The 21,636-nt window shown below is 43.8% G+C and overlaps 1 protein-coding gene across 5 annotated transcripts; it reads right to left on the bottom strand.

The window, feature by feature from the left end:
- Positions 1-1,549: 1,549 nt before the first annotated feature.
- LOC136748481 (protein FAM110A) lies at positions 1,550-21,109 on the bottom strand. Of its 5 annotated transcripts, none has more exons than XM_066702247.1 (3): positions 21,025-21,109; positions 20,242-20,292; positions 1,550-4,719 (listed from the first exon to the last, which is right to left on the bottom strand). In XM_066702247.1, exon 3 carries the CDS (start codon positions 4,369-4,371, stop codon positions 3,202-3,204), a length of 1,170 nt encoding a protein of 389 aa, XP_066558344.1. In that variant the 5' UTR covers positions 4,372-4,719; positions 20,242-20,292; positions 21,025-21,109; the 3' UTR covers positions 1,550-3,201. The 5 variants fall into 5 exon arrangements, with proteins under 5 accessions (XP_066558344.1, XP_066558345.1, XP_066558349.1 ...); XM_066702248.1 differs by lacking the exon at positions 21,025-21,109 and adding an exon at positions 20,464-20,991; XM_066702252.1 differs by lacking the exons at positions 20,242-20,292; positions 21,025-21,109 and adding an exon at positions 17,471-17,629.
- Between the last annotated feature and the right edge of the window lie 527 nt (positions 21,110-21,636).

Here is a 21,636-nt window from a genome sequence, read left to right as displayed (position 1 = left end):
GACTGTGTTATCAGTGCTCAAAACTGTGAGATTTGGTTGCCCTTCCACACACACACAAAAAGGAAAAGAGACTCTGTGGCAGTGCTTAGGCTTCAGATATGGTCCAGGATTGTTTTGGCCTTTCATTTTGTGCAGATATCGTTTCCGATCAGAGTTTGGGTTCTCCTCTTGCCCTGTTGGAACAAGATAATTGCGTTCCCCGCTGACCCAGATTACCTCACAACAAAACCTGGAAAATAAGGTCAATAAGAAGCTGCTTTTCATGGGAATTATATTATTTTACACTCATTAAAAAACTAAACAACTCAATTTGAACAGAATAAATAAATGCAACAAAGTTGTCAAGTTTTAGAAGGCAAGGTGAAATGGCCTTTGCTTTAATGTTAACTGTGTACTTCTGGCTACCAGCGAGACGGGTGTCTAGAGATTTATAATGAAGCTCAGTAACTGGGCCAGTTGAGCATCTCTTAAAGAAATGTTTCATTGAGGAACAACTGGCACCAATAGAAACCACAGCTGATGGTCCCCACTGCTGGATCACAGCCATCCCAGGAAGTGCTCTAGCAGAAGCAACGCATTCCTTTCGAACAAACTTCTGGCCGCCTCTCAATGAGACTCCTGTAGTGGTTCACTAACATTTGCATTTTTTATAGTGAAAAGGGGTTATTTCAATAATTCATTGGATTGACGCCGTCTAACTACATCTGTCGCAGTAATCAGCTGTAACACCGAGGCGAACTGCAGCGGAGGCCGCATGGCGTGCGTGTCGTGTCAGCGGTCGGAAGCAGGCGCTCTCAGTTCAGGTTTTGCTGCAAGCCCAGGTGCGGAGTCTCAAGTGAACATAGACTTGGGCTCTCTGTGTTAATGCATGTCAAAACATGGAAATAAATAAATAACTATTGCTGCTGGATATTCAAGGAAAGTATTGAATAAAACTGTGCTTGTACTCGCAGTAATCTTTCACTCCTTATACAAATATTGTTTGCAGGCTTATCACAAAATGCAGTGTTGGCAAATTAGGACAATACTGCTATTGAAATATGCATTTAATCACAGCAATCGTACACAATGTGTCATGTTTCCCCACAGAGCGCTGCCTGGCTCTTTTCATGGGTCGATTTGCCTTCCAACCCCTTGAAATGTTGGTTTCAACCAAAAAAAATTAAGAAATGCAAAAGACCAACATCTTTGATCAAACCCTTTCCATGCGAGGGTTTGGATTCTGCACATCTTTGTGGAGAAGGCAACGCTGGTCTACCTCCTTTGATGAAACTAAGTACAGCCTGATGAAGCACTGTATTGTGGGTCTGCCAGCTTGCACATAATGCAGTCGCATTCACAACCTCTTCACAGCTGCCTTGACACATCGTTCCAGGTATTTAGAGTTCACAAATTAGTAGACTATGGGGGTTTGCGTTTGTTAACAACAAAATGAGTCATCGTACCTTACCAAATCACATCCAAAGAAATACACAGGGGAAAGAGAGGAACATGCAGCTTCTTTCAGTTACAAACTAAATCCAATCCAATAAGCAGACAGAAGCTGAAGTGATTTTTTCAAGACAGTTTTTTTAATGACATGTTAAACTGACACAGATGTGCTTTAATAACCGATCTTTTACCAGACACAAATCAATAGCACAATTACAAACGCTATAATTTTCAAATGAAACCGAACCAAGGAGTGGAAAATATGAAAATTGCCACGTGAGAATCTGGGGGATTTGCCGATTCAGCAGTGCGATATATATTTTTTTGGAAATACAGCAGTTGCCAGCAGTACTGAGAGGACACATGGACTCCTCAGTGGTGGCTGTGCACATGCGAACATCTTCAGGGTTGCATTTCACTGCATGTCAGTAAAACGCGCATGATTTTTGTGCGTTTAAAAACCATTAAAGCAACTTCTACTCACAAAAAAAAGATCTCGGCAAAAAAGTTTTACAGCAGAAATGTACATACAATTCATAATAAATAAAAATGATTGTAACCATTAGCTTAACCAAACAAAACATTATCCAACCTTCCTTCTGCATAGCAACTTTTCCTTCTCTTTGTTTTCCTCATCTTTGCACGTTAACAAATCTCTTTGTCTTTCTCCGCATACATCTGAGCACCTAATCTGATTTTCATACTCCATTCACAGGGACAGGGAGGCAAACTGCTCCCCTGTCAGAGTATCTGGGAAAACTCCTCTCCTGACACATGACACTTACACAAAACCCCCCTCATACATACTTACATTAGCCACCTGCTTATCACCACGAAACTGACATTTACAAGCTTGGTCAATCAATGAAAAGTAAACTGGACACAAAAAAAGCAGTGTAGATGCAACCCTGTATAAATTATGTTCTCATTATTATATTTTTAAACAAAGACTGCTGCAAATTGACAGTACGGACAGATGTGATCTAGTCCTTTGTTCAGAGCTTAAATCGCACATTTTGCCAGCACACACACAGTATACACACAAATCTACCGCAAAGGCAATTGAATTACCAGTCCAGTGAGATCAGTAGTTAGTTGAAGCAGTTTTTGTTTGCTTCTTGGCATCACCCCCTCCCTCCCATCTCAGTTATTTTTCACAGTATCACCCCCCACCTCAACTGCATAATCAAATCAGTACACAGTAATCTGCATGTGTTACACTGTCATTCTACATCGTTCAGCCAGGGTGCGATGGGTTAAACTACACCCACAGTCGTGTTCTGTAAAGTGGTAGCCCCCCGCAACCCCCCTGGATAAATCTAGTTATCACTTCTTAGGCAAACTGTTTCATTTCAGATCCTATAGATCACGTGTTTCAGTCCCCTTTCAGCGATTATATTTTGACACAGTACCTGTAGAACTGCACGGACAGCAGTATTTCAAACTCCAGGATTCAGGATTCCTGCGTTTTGTTTTCTCAATTTCTTCTAAATGAAGCAAGCTGTTAGTCTTTCATTGCTGTAAATGTTTAACCTGACCCTTTACCTGCTGGGAAAGTTCTGATGTCGCTTCATTTGCCGAAATGTATTTTTATTATTGTCCTCCTCCAGAAAAAAAAAAAAAAAAAATGAAGCAAAGAGAAAGGACTTCTCTTGCAACATAAATACAAAAAACTAAATTAAACACCTTTGAGTGTTTCAGATTTCTCTTAATAAATAACTAACAAAAAGGCAGGCAAAGTCTTTCCAGTCCTTATTCTTCTTGATGCCGCTACACGTTGGACACTTTCTGCGTGTCCCGAGCTTGCCGGATGCCGTACAGCCACTTGATGACCCGCGCGTTTCTCTCGATGATGGAGATGCCGTAGGGGACACGCTCACTGGGGGCCTCCTCCGTGTGCCGGCTGTGCTGGGAGCGGGCACACTCAGAGCTCGGGGTGCTGACGCTGTGGAGCTTGGAGATGGAGACGATGTCTGAGGTGGCCCGGGCGAAGCGCTCCATCCCGATGTTGTCGATCTCGTCGGGGTCCAGGCCGCAGTAGTTGAAGAAGCGCTCCAGGTCAGCCGTGGCCCTGGAGTAGCGGTCGCTCAGGTCCGATTTGGAGCGGTGCAGGGAGGGCTGCTTGCGCCCGCTGCCGTCCTTACGTGAGCTGCGGGAGCTGGCGGACGAGATGCGGGTGAAGGCGGGCGACGGGGGGGGCATGAGGGTGCACACTAGGGGGCTGGGCTGGCGGCAGTGTTGCAGGAGCGAGGGGGTCTGCGGCTGGGCCTTCTGCGGCTGGGCCTTCTGCGGCAGCTGTGCCTGCGGCTGCTGGGGTTTGAGCTGCGGCTGCTGCACGGCGTTGGGCCGGACGTCCACCCTGCGCACCGTCACCGTGTTCGGGCTGCTCTTGGACAGGTTGCAGTAGCTGCCGGACAGGTGGGCCGCGCTGTGGATCTGCTCCTGTGGCCGGGAGTTCTGGTCCCTCCGCTTGGCGCGGGGCGAGGGAGCGTTGTTCTCGGGCGCTGGCTTGGGGGAGGGCGCGGGCGAGGGCGAGGAGGAGGACAAGGGGCTGTCACAGATGTTGATGAGGTTGTTGAGGATCTCGATGTTCAGGGCGCCTCTCCGGCTGCATGCCTCCCCCCGCCGCAGGGCCAGGGGCGTCTTCCGCGTGGGGGTGTTGATGGTGCGCAGGAACCCCGGGGACATCAGCGGCTTCTTGATCAGGGGCGGCTTGACGGGCTCCTGCTTGGTGCTGGCCACCTGCTGGCTCTTGACGTACTTGGCTTTGTCGGCCTCCAGCCTCTCCACCGCGCTGGGCTTCTTGGAGTTGGGCTCTAGCTGCCGCCGGAAATACTCGGGCCCCTTGTTGAGGATGCGGAAGGGCATGGCAGAGGTGAAAGTTGCGCCAGACGACACTTGCTTGACCATTCTGTCTGGCTGCAAAGTTTCAACGGGCATACTGAACAGGCAAAGTCTTTTCTTCTTCTTCTCCCACCTCCTCTCTATTGTTGTTCAAAGCCTTTTTTTTTTTTAAATAAGTTGGCTCACTCCTTTCAGCCTTTGTATGTAGCTTCTTCTTTATTCAGAAGACACCCACCGGATTGTGTCAGGGGTCACATTCCATATCAGTCCGCCTCAATGGAGAAGCCACCAGAGGTTAACGGCAGCTCCTTTAAAAAGAGCTGGACAACTCGTCAGAGAGAGAGGGTGCGAAGTCCAAGCCGATCCGCCTCGCTGAATGCAGCCCCTGCTCTCCACTGTCAGTCACTGGACTCTTGCTCCTGTAGTTCCACAGGCTGAAAACTCCTGAAAGAAAGTAAAGGCGACTATCAGTCACAGTTGAGGCTCAGCAGTCAGCACTGAGCTGTAAGCGCAACATCAACAAAGCACTAAAGCCCACAGAGGGGCAAGCCTGCTTTAATATTTGGAGCTGGCCACTCCCCTTCCCCCAGTCCTCCCAGAAGCTTAGGCTCAGCAGCCAATCCCAGTGGAGCACAGGGCCTCTGAAAGGAAGGCTGGGGGTTGGGGAAGCCCATTCATTGGCTGCAGCAGAGAGCGTTTTGACAAATAACCGCCCCCCCCCCCCCCACCCCACTGACAACAAACACTCCCACTGAATTTTCATTCAAATGAAATTCTTTGAACGGATAAAGAAAAAAGAAGAAGAAAAAAAAAGTGGTTCCTCATATGCTGCCACTGAGTTTCATCAAGCACTGTGCCTATAATAAAGGGAGTTCTCTGGGCTGAATATATATATATATATAGATTCATCACTGCCTCCAATTTACTAAATCAATCGCACAGAAAGATCAGGGCAGATTGATATGTAGGACTATTTTATAACTCCCCAAATCCTGCTTAGGTTATTTGCTGAGTGCACACAGTGTTAAACCCTCCTTTCCTAATCCCTCACAGTACCTCCATCCACTACTGAAGTCAAATTATTTACCTCATACAGAAACAATAGCAATTTTCCCAAGACCAGTAATAGTAATAATACATTACTCCACTTCCAATGTCAAACTAGATTTTGGTTGGAAAACACTACTGTTACACTAAACGAACCATTGATTACATCAGACATGCAACCATTCCATTTCCTTCATTTATTTTAATTGATCTTTTTATAGTCTTTTTTAAAAACTGACATTCTCAGGAGAACTAGCTCAACAAGCCCTGCCTACATTTTAACTGCAATAAATAAGCATAATAATTTGGAGATTAAGATTATGCTTTTTTTTTTAATACATGTATAACCTGCCAAATTATTTAAGCCACCTGCAAACAAAGCCAAATGTAGCTAATACTCAACAGAAACAAGTCAGGATATGTACTGCCGACTGGACTATCTAGCACCAAGACTTCTCTATTGCAAAAAAAAAAATTATTATATATATATATATATATATACACACACACACACACACACACACACATACATACATATACACACACACATACATACACACACACACACATATGTATATATACACACACCATCTTTTTAACCCCTTGTCAAACAGGCAAGAGGCAGCCGTTTGACGAAGCCTCTCTGAAGCTTTGGCATTTGCTTTAGCTTTAGTTTTTGAATAGCTGTGTATATTTTGATGCCAGATCAAAAAACAAAAGGATAAAAACATGCTCATTAAAAAAGGGGGAGTTAAAAAAACAACAGTTTTTGACCTACAAGTTTCACTTTCAAAATCCACAGATCTAGTTCTGGCAAGCAACTGCAGTGATCCGCTCAAAAAGCAACAGCTATGTGCACACAAAGGCATTAATTACATCTTGTTATCAATAAAACATTTGTTTGGTACCAGACCTGTGTTAAAATATTCATCTCTCCGCATTTCCAGCTGAATTCAGAATGCAGGCTACAACAGAATCCTATATATATTTTCCTGAAATTCAAGTATGTTTTTTTTTTTAGTCGTGGTTGTTAGTTTGTATTTAAGTCCATTTTGGAGCATGCAATTAAAAAAAAATAGCAGTTAAATTCTTCCAATTCCATCAGAAGCACGGCACATTGTCCTTCCCTCACTGTGTTGATACAACCTTTTACAGCACAGAGAAACACAATAGGCTGGAATGTGGCATCCCACACGTCCCCCGCACCCCAGTGCCACAGCTGCCCAGGTGAACACTGGCAACACCAACCACCACAAAGCAAAGAGAGTCAAAAGTGTCCAGTTACAAATACAAGCACAAGGGTTCACCTTATAGAGTATTACATGTCTGAAGCGAAGTTTATTTCTTAATACCAACTTTTGCAGTGGGTAACATGTAGTGATTATCTTACTGTATTTTCTTAGTCCTAGTCCTTATGTAGTCTAAGCATGGGATAAAATTACAAAAATCAAAAGGAATTTGCCATGTAAACCACAATAAGCTCATATGTAGAATGCAAATACACCATTAGAAATAAGTTTAATTCACTCATGGCATCAAGTATCTCCTTGAAAAGAGGTGGGCTGTATCTGCAGAGATACACACTACACACAAAAGGCTAAATACTGAGGCATATCTGTCCTTCACTTTGGGCGGCTTGGTCTTTCCCTAAAGGCAACATTTAGCAGGTTGCCTGTTCTGCAGACAAATAAAATAATCCTTCACAAAACTATGTACCACTAAATTCATCTGGATTTACACTGCGCCGGCTGCCTTTAGTTTAAGTTGTGGGCAGTGGCTTCAGCTCTGAACTGTGTAGCTTATCACAATTAGAGAGAGAGAGAGAAAAACCGAAAAAGTGATGCAAATTCCTTGCTGTAATCATGTGTGGGTGCAAGTACTCCACCCAACTATGATTACAATGTCAGATTTGTTCAATGGAGGCGCATTCATTTTTCATGAGAACGCTGCACACAAAAAGGCAACATCCAAGTATTGAATGGGAGAAAAGCAACGGCGCCCGTTTGTTGTTTTATTTCAGTTGGCGGCACTTGAAGGACCACAAATGTAGAGGTGCCTAGCTGTGCCCGTGGAGAAATCCACAGTGGCTGTCTAGTGCAAGCACTGTAATGGGGTTCGCTCATGTGACCAACTGCAAGGCCAACAGGGATGAGTGCTACACACACGACAATCTGTGTGGGACGACTGCTGCGTAAACACAACTGAACTGTTCCCTCTCTGCGTCCAGACAGGAGCTGCGAGGCAGAAGCTGGAGAACACAGGGATCTGGCGCAGGCTGCAGTCCCAGAGACACCCAGAGGAGGTCAGTGAAACCCCTTCCCCCTCAGCAGACCAAAATCAACAATGAAACCTGATTGCAAGAGTGTAAAAGATAAGCGGCATCCTTTTTCACACCAAAACAAAGCATCTGCCTTCATGCCCCCTGGACAGGCTAAATGGCCGGTGCTCCACGTGCACAGCAGTGGCTTTCCCCCTCTTCCCGTCACAGAAGTTCTCTCTGACAGTAACTGATAGCCTTAATTACAACACTGCCACACTGTATTGTACAAAAGATTGTCCGAGATAATCAAATCACTAGGCCAAAGGCAGGTAGCTTAATCACAAGGAGAGATTGCATAGGCACGAGGAAACCTAAATAAACAGTCATAGCCTATTTGTCTACTTGTGCAGGTAAAACTCTGCATGTCTGTGGGGAGGAGAGTTTCCCACGGCCGTTTCACAGCCACACAAATGCATTGCAAGCATTGCTCTCATGCCTTACAAGTCACCTACAATGTGAAGTGCTAGAGATCCAGGAAAGCTCAAATTTCCTTGTGCAACATGCTAGTCGCATTTCTTACATTCTGAGATAAGGGAGGATGCAGTTTCATGCACCATTAAAAATGCATTATATTTTGAAGATTCATGTTTGGGAGCGATGAATTGTGTGGTTTTAAATGCCACAGCAGCCTAAGCCTGTATTTCACTTCCAGTAATCACAGGCTAAAACACTTTCATCACAAGTATTGTTCCAACTTTCAGCTTCTTCCAGCTACACTGAGAGACTACTTCACAGCAGGCCCAGCGCTGATAAATGAGAGAAGTCCTACCATTAAAGTACTACTTTAAATTACAGGTGGAAGTCTCAATTGGAGGGCCACAAACTCTTGCATTACAATTCCCCTGAAATGCGTAACCATTACCGAGAGCCCTTCCGACAACAAACAATCCTCTTTGAATTGTCCCTGAGAAAAGCCCTGTTGTACAACACAGCTGACTGTACCTTGTGTGTGTGAAATAGATATTGCAGGACCATTGTACAGAGGTAAACCTGTACCAAGTCAAAAATAAAAATAAATTCACACTCTTCAGCAGTCAAATTCTTGGTCAACACACTAATCTCAATCTCAATCTTTCAATACAGGTATTTCAAAAATAAAACGGCTTGTTCTTAAGAATGCATTATCAAACGGTATCTAAAGAATCGCCAAGTCCCACTGAAACAACTGTCAACATCCTGGGAATGAAGAGTTGCCCAAGGCCAACTTTGATGTCTCAATATTTTAAACTCTCTATAGCTATAAATATCTTGCCACCCGGAGCGTCTTTCACTCTCAGTGTTCTCAGAAGAACTCCTGGCAAAACTTTGCACACAGTTAGTGTGGCATATTACCTCAGACAGTGAAGCTAATCTACAAGAAACATTAACTTTGAACGGGGATTTCATCAGAAGACCATCAAAGTCTAGAGAATCTTATCACCTCCAGGCACTTGTCAGTATTTTATACTTACGCATGAACCGGCAGGGGACATGGAATATATTTTCATGCTTGGCGTATAGATTAACCTGACCATTCAGCTCTACCATATGTAGACTCGTCTTTGCAAACGCATTTGACTTGGCCAGTCAAGATCACACATACCTGCGTCACTAGTAACAAAAGGAACCACTTTACCGACTTAAAACTCCCCAGCTTAACATTCATAGTGTTTAAAAAAGACTGTGAGCAATCAAGAAATACTTTGATTTAAAAAGTTGTTTGTCAAATACTATAATTATACAGAAATTACAGATGGAAATTTCCATTTGAACAAGAAGAAAACCAAAACCTAAACCATTGCATGCGAGTATTTGTTGGTTAAACGAGTTTCCCTTTAGCCAGGCATTAATCTCCACGTCTTAAAAGGGAGCAGTGTAATCTGTTGAGCTGTCACACGTTGCCTTAATATATTCCACACCGTGAACGCACACAGAGTGACAGGCGCTCAAAGCTGCGAGATTCAAGTCCCCACAAGCAGTGTACAGCCTCTGGAAACACAAAAACTTTCCAAAGTAAAGCAACCTAAATCCCATACTGTAATGAAAAGCATAAACAAGACACCGACACTAAACCCAAAAGCTGCACAACTCCACACTACTGCTGCTGCTGCTCTACTCAAAGTGCTGACGGCTGGTTATTTGTTTTTGTGAAGTGATTTGCTCTACTTACTGTCTTCAGAGGTGTGTGTAAAGACAGAAGCGGCTCCATTAATACACTCCTGTATCCTAGTTAAACAAGCAGGCAGGCTGTGCGTCTGAGCGGAGCGACTCCGGTTGTAGAGCTCAACTACAGTGCACTTCCACCCCAGTGTAGAGGCAGGAAGTTATTTGAGTCACATGGCAGGGGGTTACCTGTGAATGAAACGTGGGCTCGGGTGACTCAGGGTGTGTGTGTCTGCATGCCTGTCCCTGAGGCACTTTCCCAGAGTCTGTGTCATAGGCCAGCCCTTGTCATTTCCAGCTCAACACAGTCTTTTACAACTCGTGTGGAAAAGGAAAAGGGAGGAGGGGAAGGAAAAAGTAAAGAAAATGAAAAAAAAGCAGGCTAATTTTCAACAAGTCTGCATACAGACATTTGGAACTCACTCCAGAATATGCCGATACCTACAGCATAGTCTTGTAATGTGGATCTTTCAATGTACCTCCATTAACAAAAGAAAACAACTGAGCTTCACTAAACTACAGTAAACCCAAGGGGATTATTTTTCTCTGCATAAACACTCTCCTTCATTTCAGCACAGAGGTGGCCTCTCAGACCTGTCTCGAGCTGCATTAGTTGCAGATGCTAAAATGCCTTCCGTCATACTTTGCAAGGTTACAGCTTGCCGTATTATTAGTACACACAAATATACACTAAACATAAATGTCCTGCTTCCTCCGGTTTGGTTTAGTCGGCAGACAGGTGCCGAAGAAAATGAGACCAAATCCTCTCCTGAAATATGACACGATGTCTAACACTGTGCTGCTTACTTTGCAAACCGAAATCACTATGCTTTTGTGGACAGCTGGATAGTGTGGCTTTGTATATCGAGTGTTTAAATGCACGCACACACCACTATAGAACAGTTGGCTTCAACTTGGTGCCGTTTCCTGCTACCTTACAACGACCAGGTCTCACCCCCCATTCCACTAGCGCAGCGACAGCATGCCGGGACGAGGATGATGACACATATGCTATGAGTTACACATCCACCCATTAGAAAAAAAGAGAAGATGAATATTAGGCATTAGTATACCAATTTTGAGCTTTTCAAAGAAACGCCCTTGACAAGACAAGCTGCAGAAACGAACGTGATCCTCATCTGCCTTGGAGGATCTCAAGTAAGTACAGCGAGCATTCAATTCCACCTGTTCTAACCAGCAGGAGTGTCCGGGATCATCCTGAAAGACTTGCAGCAGCGACTCATTCACACAAATGCACGGCACTTTCCCGCATGTAAAGTGCATCTTATTTAAAGAAAGGAAAAAAAAAAAAAAAAAAAAAAAGCAAAGAGTACACAATAATGCACAAACACATACACAACAAAAGATGATACTCTGCGGGTTACGTAGACTATTTGCATTTAGTTTTCCATTACAAATCGACTGTTGTTTTGCCTGTATGCGCCCAGGAGAATAATAAAGGCAGCATTAGACAACAGACGACAGTTCCCCCACAGAAACGGCTCATACAGTATGACACAAAGTGACTAAATAAACAAAACTGCCCCGGGTCACTTCAAAACCAGTTTTAAGGACTTCCCCATGAAACCGCCAGCTGGCAACTCCCTTGGTACACTTCAGTGACACTTGGGTAATTTATAAAAAAATAAATACACTTAAATCACGTATCTAAATTAGTCAGTTGCAGTTTATGTCTGTATACGCCCTCAGCAGAGTATATTGCGGTGATAATTAACTTTTTTCCTTTTAGAAAAGAGGGATCCAATAGGAACATTTCTTATTCAATCTAGCCCTACAAGTATGCACACCAGCTTATTAAAGGCTACCCTTCAAAGCAGCAAACTCAGCACTGCAGGGTCTTGCAGGGACCCATCCTGTTAGGACCCTCCGTGGAGTCGGTACTGAGCAGACACTCAAGCCGGTACAGGTGCACCCTGAAACCCTGCAGGTAAACATCCTTATGAACTGTACCAATTTAAAATCGATCGAGTTACGGGCCAAAATCAAACTTGGCAGATGGGGTCTTTAAGTCATTAAGAAAGTGTTCTCTCAATGACAATCATCTTCGCAAACACAGAACTCTTCTAGTGTCTCATGCAACTCCGAAGGATATTTCCACACCTGATTACATATAAATATTACTGGAATTCTTATCAAAGGAACATTGGCATCTTGACTGCATTGACAGAATACTTATCATGGGTTATGCAACACTGTCTGGCCTGCGACCTAAAAATCAATGTTTCCTGATAAACATTTCTTAGATCGGCGCAGAGGACTTTCTGTAACCTCATGAAATAAAGCAGCACTGCCTGTGAGTCTAATGGGGAATTAAAAGGTACCTTGACAAACCACATTATTTTTTAATCACCCCAATTGTGTGCGATATATAGAGACAATTTTCCAATAAAGGAATACAAGTCTGAGGAGATTAGACAAAGCAGCTGCTGTCAGACAATGGAAGAATAAATTAGGAAACAGTGCAAATGGTCCAGCTGCTGTTTTCTTCCCTTTCTTTTTATCAAAGAAGAAATTAATAAAAATTTTTTTTTTAGATCACCATTTTCTCCCTGCCTCTCTAGATTGGCTCGTGGGCATTCGGTTTCTCCCCTTCCAGACAAACATCAGCACTTATCTCTCCGTCTTGACTGTTCCTTCATGACGTTAGCCTCTTGCACAAATTTGCTTAAACAATATTGATTAGTTGAATGCTGCAGATCAAAGCGGGTCAACCCCCCCAGGAAGGGTGATGGTTTGAACTCAAACGCAGCAAAACACCTGCAGAACTGGAGTGTGCCTTAAAACCACCCCCCACCCCATCACAGACCCCATTATCTAAACAGGAAGCACCAGAGCACGAGCGAATGCAGGAACTGCAGCTGGCACTGGCCAATGAATATTAAAACTGCATAATCAGCCCTGCCTTGGGGAGAGCTGATTGGTACGCCACAGCAGAGCAGGACAAGGGCCCTGATGTTCATCTTTGAATGGTGGTGAATAGGGGCCACTCTATCTGTCAGCATGCAGGCTGCTTATGGGTATATTATAGGCTGAATCATGCATTTTGTAAAACCCTCTTATACAGGACAGCACTGCTTCCCTTATTTGTTGTTGTTGATGTTTTTGCATAAAATCCAGTCTTTCCTTGTTCCTCATCTGATAAACCAAACGGAAGTAAATTGCAGACCATCTCTGCCGTACTGTTGGTAACAATGTTCCCGCAAATTCGCCCACAGCACTAGACCCTATTCTTGGACAGAGCCCTGCTTTTGTAATAAATGTTTAAATGACCTTTGGGTCCTGCTGGTCAAGCTAAAAAACAGCTGAGATGCCTGCTCATCAAATTCAGATTAAGAAAAACAAAACCATTCAAGAGTCTGTAATGCACGGTTAATATTAACTACCATCATTCAATGTCAGGCTAAAGGAAAATAAATGCCAAAACAAGCCCACATCGTACCACTGTAGTGTCCTGCACACACTGGCATGGCTTCAGAATGTGCTTTAGTGTGATACAGGCATATAAAGGTAGCATAAAGAAAGAAGGTAGAATAAAAAATTAAATACAAAATCCAGGTATTCCACCACTTCAAAAGAGGTTGTAAGTACATGTTGGATTTTCATTCCAAAACTGTAATTAAGAGGGGGGGGGGAAACAAAACAAAAGCAGAAGGTAGTGCTGTATATTTTCTCATTAATTAATCACTCTCCGTTTCATTACTGAAGTCACATTAGCTAGCAGCTCCTCCAGTTGTTTACAGTTCAAACTCTCAACCCATGTGTGCAGAAAATGAAAGGCAAGCAAAATGACAAGACTGTCCAAAGCTTAATCAAAAGGAAGCCCATGGCACCAGGGGAGAATGCTAATTAGCTGAAGACGACCTATGGCAATCAATTCCCATATGGCACACAGAGCCCTGGAGTTATTGCACAGAGACCACGCGGACACAGACAGCATCTGAAGCGAGCGATCAGAGGTCTGACAGATCTCACTGCTGCACAGGACTATGTGGGGCTACAGTAGAGAAGCTTTAGGCCCTAATATTTAAATCACTTTCTAAAAAAATGCAATAAAATTAAGCACCGTTCTACACCAAAGGGAGATGTTACGGCCCTTCAAGTCAGGCCTTCAGATAATTGAGTTTCATGCACCTCATTAAGATAATACAAAAATAAAAATACTTAAAGCTATATTGATAGAGGCAGGCAGCAACATTAAACCAAGGAACCAGACTACTTCTCTCCCCAGTTTTGTCTGTCCATTCTTTACGTGTACTTATCTAGTTTGAAGCCAGAATTGGTGACCTAGCCCATGCCAGTTCTTAATCCCTACAACATAACCCCTTAATAGTTAATACATAAATAAAAACATGTGACATCTCATCAGTATTACATGCAGAGAGGGCTCGAAAATAGCCAAGGGGAGGTTTGGTAGGGTGCAAAGGTGAAAATCATACAGCAGAACGTTACCAAAAAAAAACATCTTGCAAGGAGGTATTTTTAAGAAAGCACACTTCCTGAAACAAACCAGCAAAAACAGCAGGAAAGAGGAGAGCCTTGGAAAAATCCTGACAGTCTCACAATGCGAGAAGTGCACAAAGACAGCAGGACTAGGGGGTAAATCCAGCCTACACAACAGAGATGCAGAAACAAAGGCAATCCCCGCACAGAGCCACCTGTCTCAACTAGTGGCAATTGTTAAATCACAGCCTCCCCCCCACCCCAACTCCCTCAAGGATGACCTATTGTTCTCAACTCCACTGTACAGTTAAACGACACTGGGCAGAGTTTGCGGTCAACCTGAGCTCCCCTGGCACACAGAGCCACTGCACACTGCTTCACTGTACTGTGCAGAGCTACCAGGACATCCTCAAAATCACCGTTTGTTTTGATTTCACATCCCTGTCAGTCAGCAAGACTGCATGCTACAGCAACGGTCTGAGTCAGCGTACAGTGACATCACCAAGTAAAATGGTCCGAGTCTGTACTCATGCAAGTATACCGGTACCAACAATAAATTCTCCACGTCATTGTTAGGCCTCCACCCCGAATTCGTTGGGACCTGTTTCAGTAAAGTAAAAGTTTAAATGTTTTAAAACATCTTTGTAAATCTATGACTAACTGACAAAACAAAAAGACCAAAGATCGCTGCTCTGAACCTGCAGACACAGACTACAACAAGTCGTCAGACCCAGATATATTAAAGGCCTGGATTGTTCTTAACATCTGTACCAACACAAGAAGGCTTGAGCAAACAAAGTGGCCAATGTGTGTGATTGGTAGGTTAGGCCTAATGTTGTCTTTTTAATCCAGGGTAATTTACGGTGTGTAATAGTAACATCCTGTCAAAGGTTAGGGTAGATTTACACACTACCTTTATAATGAAGACCCCCAAATCTGAGGCACAGAATGCCAAACATCAGCGGCAAGGGGGGAGAGACAAATACATGAAATACAGAAGGGCAGTTTAATTGAAACCTCTTTCACATGCACACATATGAACCTTACGGCCTCACACTAACCATGAATTACAATTGTGAGTGTGTGTGCAGGAGAGAGGTGGGGGTTCCGTCTTAACAAATCCTGCTGCATTCCTCAACAAAATTTAATTAAGGCGCACAACAGCTGCCACTGCATGGGAACCACTGTAGCCCAGTTGGTATGCGGCGACGGGGACAACGGAAACCTGAGAAACCACTGCCGATCCCAGAGGTGACAGATTAAGAAGTAAACGGTGAGGGCGAAGAACGGGAGCAAGCTGTGCCCCGCCAAGCCCTTCCTTTCGTCAGGTCCATACTGAACCCAGACGCCTCTCCCTTCTCGCTGCACCTGCTCTGCCCGTGCTGAACCCTGCATCCTATCCTCTCCAAGGGAGCTGTAACTACTAGGATTGTATTTACACAAAGAATAGGGATCGCTCCTTTGTCTCCAGCAAGGCCCCATGGCAGGCAGGCCGCCGCTACATCCATCAGGAGATAAGCACAACCCGAGCACTGGGATTATGCACACGTACTGGGGATTTAACAGCCTACATCTACCTGCTTATGCTGGATTACCGAAGTATGCCAGGTGTGCCTCGCCTTCCTCAGCTAGCTTTGTTTGCAAACTTAAAGCCCACGTCGGTAATGCCACATTGCCCACGATTTTATACAACGCAAATCAGGTTAAATACATAGATAACGGCCATGGGAACCGGAAGAAGCTTCACTGCAGGGGAAACTCCGCTCTGTCAGTCAAATGGCAGGTGCCGAACGCCCGCCTGTCGCACACTCATTTCTCAGGTTACCTGTGGAATATTCTGGATGCAACATAAACCAAAGCTTCATTTTATGTACATATAAAAACATATCATGCTGCACAACATCTCACAACACCACCCCATCAAGAGACCTTGCGGAGTGGGACAATGTGCCGGTTTCACTGACCTGCCGCGATTAAAGTAGGACTCGAGCTACTGACCCTCGGCGAGATGTGGGTCTAATATTAGGATGAAGGCATACTCGAATCACAACACTAAAATATTTTGTCTCACCCAAAGCCAGAGATCAAAGGCTTCGCAGACCTACATAGAGAAGTCAAAATTAGCAGTAACTCAATACACGGCTGCAAATAGTTTAAGAGGGGCACATGGGGGGTACATGGGGGATTGGATTCAAATCACAAGACGGTACGGTGCGCACTGAGCCTGTAGAATCGATTAACTTCAACTGCACCTTAAAATACGAGCTCCTGCAGAAAATAGCCACTAAATGGGGCGTATTGAGGATTTTAAGACGCAATAAAGAAAGGTGAATCCACCCATTGCTCCAGTAAAAGCAAGTTCCACTTCAGTAGCCCTGGTTTTCCTTTTTTTGATGCGACAGAAGGTTACTGACTCACCATAAAAAAAAAGCAGTGAAAGATACCTGTTAAAGACTTGAAAGACAACACCCCCACAATATAAGTCAACTAACCTCTAGGAGGATGAAAAACGATACAAGATTAACACGCTTCACTGAGAAAGGAAAGTATTTCCCCCCCCCCCCCAAGGTAATGAGGGAAGACTAATTCTGCCCTGGGGGTGCGAGTTGTCAGTGTTTTGCCCCCCCCCCAACCCGGTCATCAGTCAGATCTGTAATTTGACTATCCCTATGGAGTAACACCTTGCATCACCACTTTCAGTCCCTCCAGGTGCAGTAAAATACACCCTATCATTACGGCTACACGCTGAGAGGAGAGGAGATCCGGACACCAGCGCAGCACGGCCTCTGGCACTCGGCACTAAGCCTTCCAGCCAGGAACCTCTTCTCATCCCAGGTTTCCTGTGCAGAGTACCTGCTGCCACCCTCTTGTATAGTATTGATCCTGCCGCACACTGAATCAATAGTCTGGTCCCAGCCAAGGAACCGTATGTGGGGAGAATTGAGTAGGGGTATGAATAAAAAAAAATACATATATATATATATATATATATTTTTTTTTTTTTTTTTTTTTTTAGGTCTTTGGGACTAGGATCACCTGAAGGCTAAAACCAGAGATGTCGCAGTTAATCCGTTTTCAACATGGTGCATGTCTGTGTGGGCGTATTCCGGCTCAGAGGAGGAAGCGTCCGAGGCATTTCTCTCATGAACATAACACCCTAAAATCTTTCAATATGTTTAACGCAAGAAAAAAAGAAAAAATCTTGAACAATTACATGTTACCCACCATCTCCGATCAAAGCAAACAGCAGGACAAAGACATGGTTACCTATTGACCGGCTGCACGAGAATCCACCTCCCGTGTTCCTCACGCAGTCCTGTGTGGCTACAGCAATCTTAGGAAATGAAATGTGACACTGGCCTGCTGCCTTTTAAAACCCTTCTCCATTACATCACCTTGACAGGTTCTGGGTGTTCTATGCAACAAGCCTTGGCAGGTAAGAGCTTTATTATAAAACTAAAAACTAAGTGACGCAAAACATGTTGCTACTGTGCTCTGAATAGTGTATGCTATTGGCTTTCACCCACATACTTTCAGTCAAACATTAAGCCAGCCATTTGTAAGAACACAGAACAAAATAAAACAACGATGCATGACAGATCTCCGAGACTCACCTGGTTTACAAGGAATTCAGCAGAAAATTAATGATACGTTTTTTTTCTTTACAGTAACAAAAAGTCCTTCGTTTCTTTTTACACCGAACATTAGGTACAAGCAGCTTGTACAGGCTCATAACTTTGGAGTTTAACTTCAGTTCAAGGTTTGATCAATCTGAATCAAAATGCATGCTGCCCAGAGTTTACACAGATTCAATAACAGCCAATGATACTCTCTGACGTATAGTAACAAGCTGCCATTACATAAAGCAGTATCGTACTGCAGTGAAGCAGCACGTCCCTCTTACAGTTTGCTCATCTGTTCCTCTCTTCAGAGGGGTACATTTCAGAAGACTCATCACTAACACGCATAGACGCCTTGAAAAGATATCTTCAGACCGTAATGAGCAGGGGGCCAATGTGTTCCCAGGTGGAAAACACAAGTTGAAAAAGCTTGCTGCACTGATAATTTAAGCTTTGATCACGTGCATAATTGTTGGTAGGGTTGGGGTTCAGGCTGCTCTTAGAGCCTAAAATGGGGCAAGTAACCAACTGATGTAATCCAGTGGGTTTGAGTGAAAAGGGTCTCCTTTCCACACTGCAATGCTGCATCTCAGTTCAGCAAAAACATCCTGTATATTTAGGTGATTGGCTAATTAATTGCCATATCTGTCTGAAATGACCTATTAATTTATTTAAATTGTTTATAATTTTTTTCTACCTGTATGAAGTAAATTGATTGATTTAATAAGGCAAACCAACTTAAAATATATTAAAACAGTTTGGCACAGCAATGTTTGTTTAAGTTTGTCAGGAACACAGAGCATTTAAATTAGTCTCATTTAGGTATCTTTTTTTTTTTTTTTTTATCATGTTTATTCCTGAAGAAGCTTCCTGGAAAACAATGTTCTACATAAACAGCTAGCCAAAGTCATTAACCTCACAATAAAGGGGTCATTTACATTTTACTGAGCATTCAGTGTCATTCACGTCAGCAAAGTCAATTATTGCTTCGATTGCTGGTATGACTAACATAATTGACCTTTATCAGTCCAAACGTATTGCTCTGAACTATACAACAAAGATATTTCCATAACTATAGGACAACATAGCACCATATGTAAATTAGGCAATGTAAAAATTAAGAGAATTGCAGTGTGCAATCTCTTACAGCTATTCAAATTCAACCTCAATTACCACATGTGCAATGTAACCGTGGCAAAACTGGGCTTGCATTAAATAAAAGGCACGCAAAATACGCCAAAGACTGACTGTCACTCAATAGGGGAATATCAGGAAGCTTCTCCAGGAATCAGCCAAAAAAAGCAAAAGTCCAGCAACAAATTCTGCTAAATGATAAGCTCATGCTTTCCTGTTTCACTTCTGAAAAAGGTGTTTTATCTGGATGTAAATCCACCCCCTCCCATCATAAAAAAAGCAAAGGGCCACAAATTACCGTAAAGGAAATAAACACTGTTATTGGTTCATTATCCTCCCATGTTTGATACATCGCTGTGAAACCGTCTCCATTATCTCCTTGTGCAAGTTTCCTAGCGTGCATTCTTACAAGGCAAACAGGATGCTAAGTAAATTACACAATAACTCAATGCATCTGGAAGGGGGGCACATCCAAAAGAGACCAAGACAGTGCCAGCATGCATTTGAACACTGACTGGAAAAGCTGTAAGCGAAGGCGGGACAGGTATGGCAAGACATCATGCACTGAATATAGGCTCGTTTCTTGGGGGGAAAGGAAGAAACGGAAACTCTGCAGGTTTTTAGTTAATTTTCCCGCTCCCATTTCCTCCTCTCGGGGAAATCTGAACACATTGACGACGCCGGGGCCCTGCATAAACAATTGGAAAAAGAGTGCACAGGAAACTCTGAAGAGGAGAAACGTGTAGGGGGGGGGTTGGGGGGTAAATTAAATGGAAGAATAAAAACACCATTTCACACTTATCGGAACTTCAGAAGAGAAGTGCTAGGAAGACCAAGTTGGTCATCAAGGATGCATCTTAATAGGGAATTACTGAAGCTCACACACACACACACACAAAGACAAGTTGCTAATGGTGCCACAGATCCCATTCAGCAGCCTTTATAGCTGACTTGATTTAGAATGTGTATGACACTCATATCAGCATGAAGTCTTCAGTGTAAGAACATCTGTCAGCCCGCCAAGCAAACATCGATGCAGAACAATGAAAAGCCGAAGCATCGTGTGAACACCCAACGCCATACTGCAGATTCAGATCCCAAAGCTGTCCTAACAGCTGGTCAGATCAACCTTCCTGGTTCTTGCAGGAACAGCTCTGGACACACACATCCAAGACTCATGCCTAGAGCCAGATTGGGTGAATAGTTTGGTCTCTCTTAACAGGCCCCTGAAACAGGTCTTACCTTTAAGAGCTGCTGGGTGGGCTCAATCCCAGTCTTCAACCCACTACATGGCTAAAAAGCAAGCAAGAAAGAAAGAAAGATCAACTTTGTACATCAACTCTGTAGGGCCAATATAAATTCCTGGGGAAGGAAGATTATATCAGAACACTGCACTGAAAAATACATTGTGCAGACTACATCTTTACTGCAGTTTGAGGGTAGACTTGCAATTGTTCAACTTACTAGTTAAATACCCCCTTTACTAGCACGGCAGCACGTCAAAGGTCGTGAAGGAGGCCACATGCATACAGTTGGGATTTCAGTGTCGTAGACTTGATTGGAGTCACTGTGTTGCACGTTTCCCGTCTTAATTTCACCCTCAACAGAGACATGCAATGGTGTTTGTTTTACAGCCCCTGAGGAAATACAGCAGCTGCGCGGTGAGGAGATGCGCGGCTCCTCCGGGCCCAGGTCTCTGCGCACACAGCAGCACAACCGAGGCCGGGGTCCCGTCTGAGCAGCGCGACTGCGTCTGCAGGCCAGCGCACTGGACGCACACATGTGACTAAATAAACACGCAGACGCATACCAAAAAGTTGTAAAAAGTAGATATTGCGGTTTTTACAGTCCTTATCTCAATATCTCCACACCATTTATTTCAAATTGGACAGAAATTATACCGATAATAGGACAGGCGTGCCTACCCATAATTCGCTTACTCCTATTTAGACGTATAGGCTAGACATACTCATGACAAATGCACACATTTTATTGGTATGGTTTGGTTTTGGTTCATTGACTTACCCCTGAAGGCATAAACAGGAAAACGGGTCAGACAACCCGAAAGCTGCAGAGCGATTTCAAGTTCTGCGGGGGACGAGACCAATACCATGAACAAAGTGAGGACTTACACTGAGATGGATTTGCAAGTTTTGAAACGCAGGGTTTACAAACATACATTTTCTATGTCCGCTCTTATTCATTGAAGATCATGATTTGGTTAGACGGTAACGTATTTTGAATGGATATATTCGGTACTTTGCCTCGCAGTCGCCTGACCCGCCTCCCCCCCGGTGTGGACTTGGTGCGTTCCGGGCTCTGGAATTGGTGTTCTGAGAACGCCGAAAATGCGGTTTCTAAGCAACGTGCACACGTGGTTTGAATCCGAAATGAGTTGAACGATCCGGTTCGCAAGGAACTGAAACTGCAGCTCTGGAAATGTACCGAGGTGGCGCAAACCACAAAACAATAAGGATATCTGTATAACTGAGAAGGGTGAGAACTTCTCAGGGTGTTGATGACACATTAAACCGATCTGCTGGGGAAAGGAAGACTTTGAGTTCTGTCTCTGTGGAAAGAGAACACATGCTACCTTGTGCATCACAGTGGTGTTCGCTCTTGGGGAGTAGGTTGGCC

This window comes from Amia ocellicauda, chromosome 4 (genome assembly GCF_036373705.1).
Source record: "Amia ocellicauda isolate fAmiCal2 chromosome 4, fAmiCal2.hap1, whole genome shotgun sequence".
In the NCBI taxonomy this organism is placed as follows: domain Eukaryota; kingdom Metazoa; phylum Chordata; class Actinopteri; order Amiiformes; family Amiidae; genus Amia; species Amia ocellicauda.
Note: the sequence above shows the minus strand (reverse complement) of the source record. Positions and strands in the feature narration are given on the sequence as shown.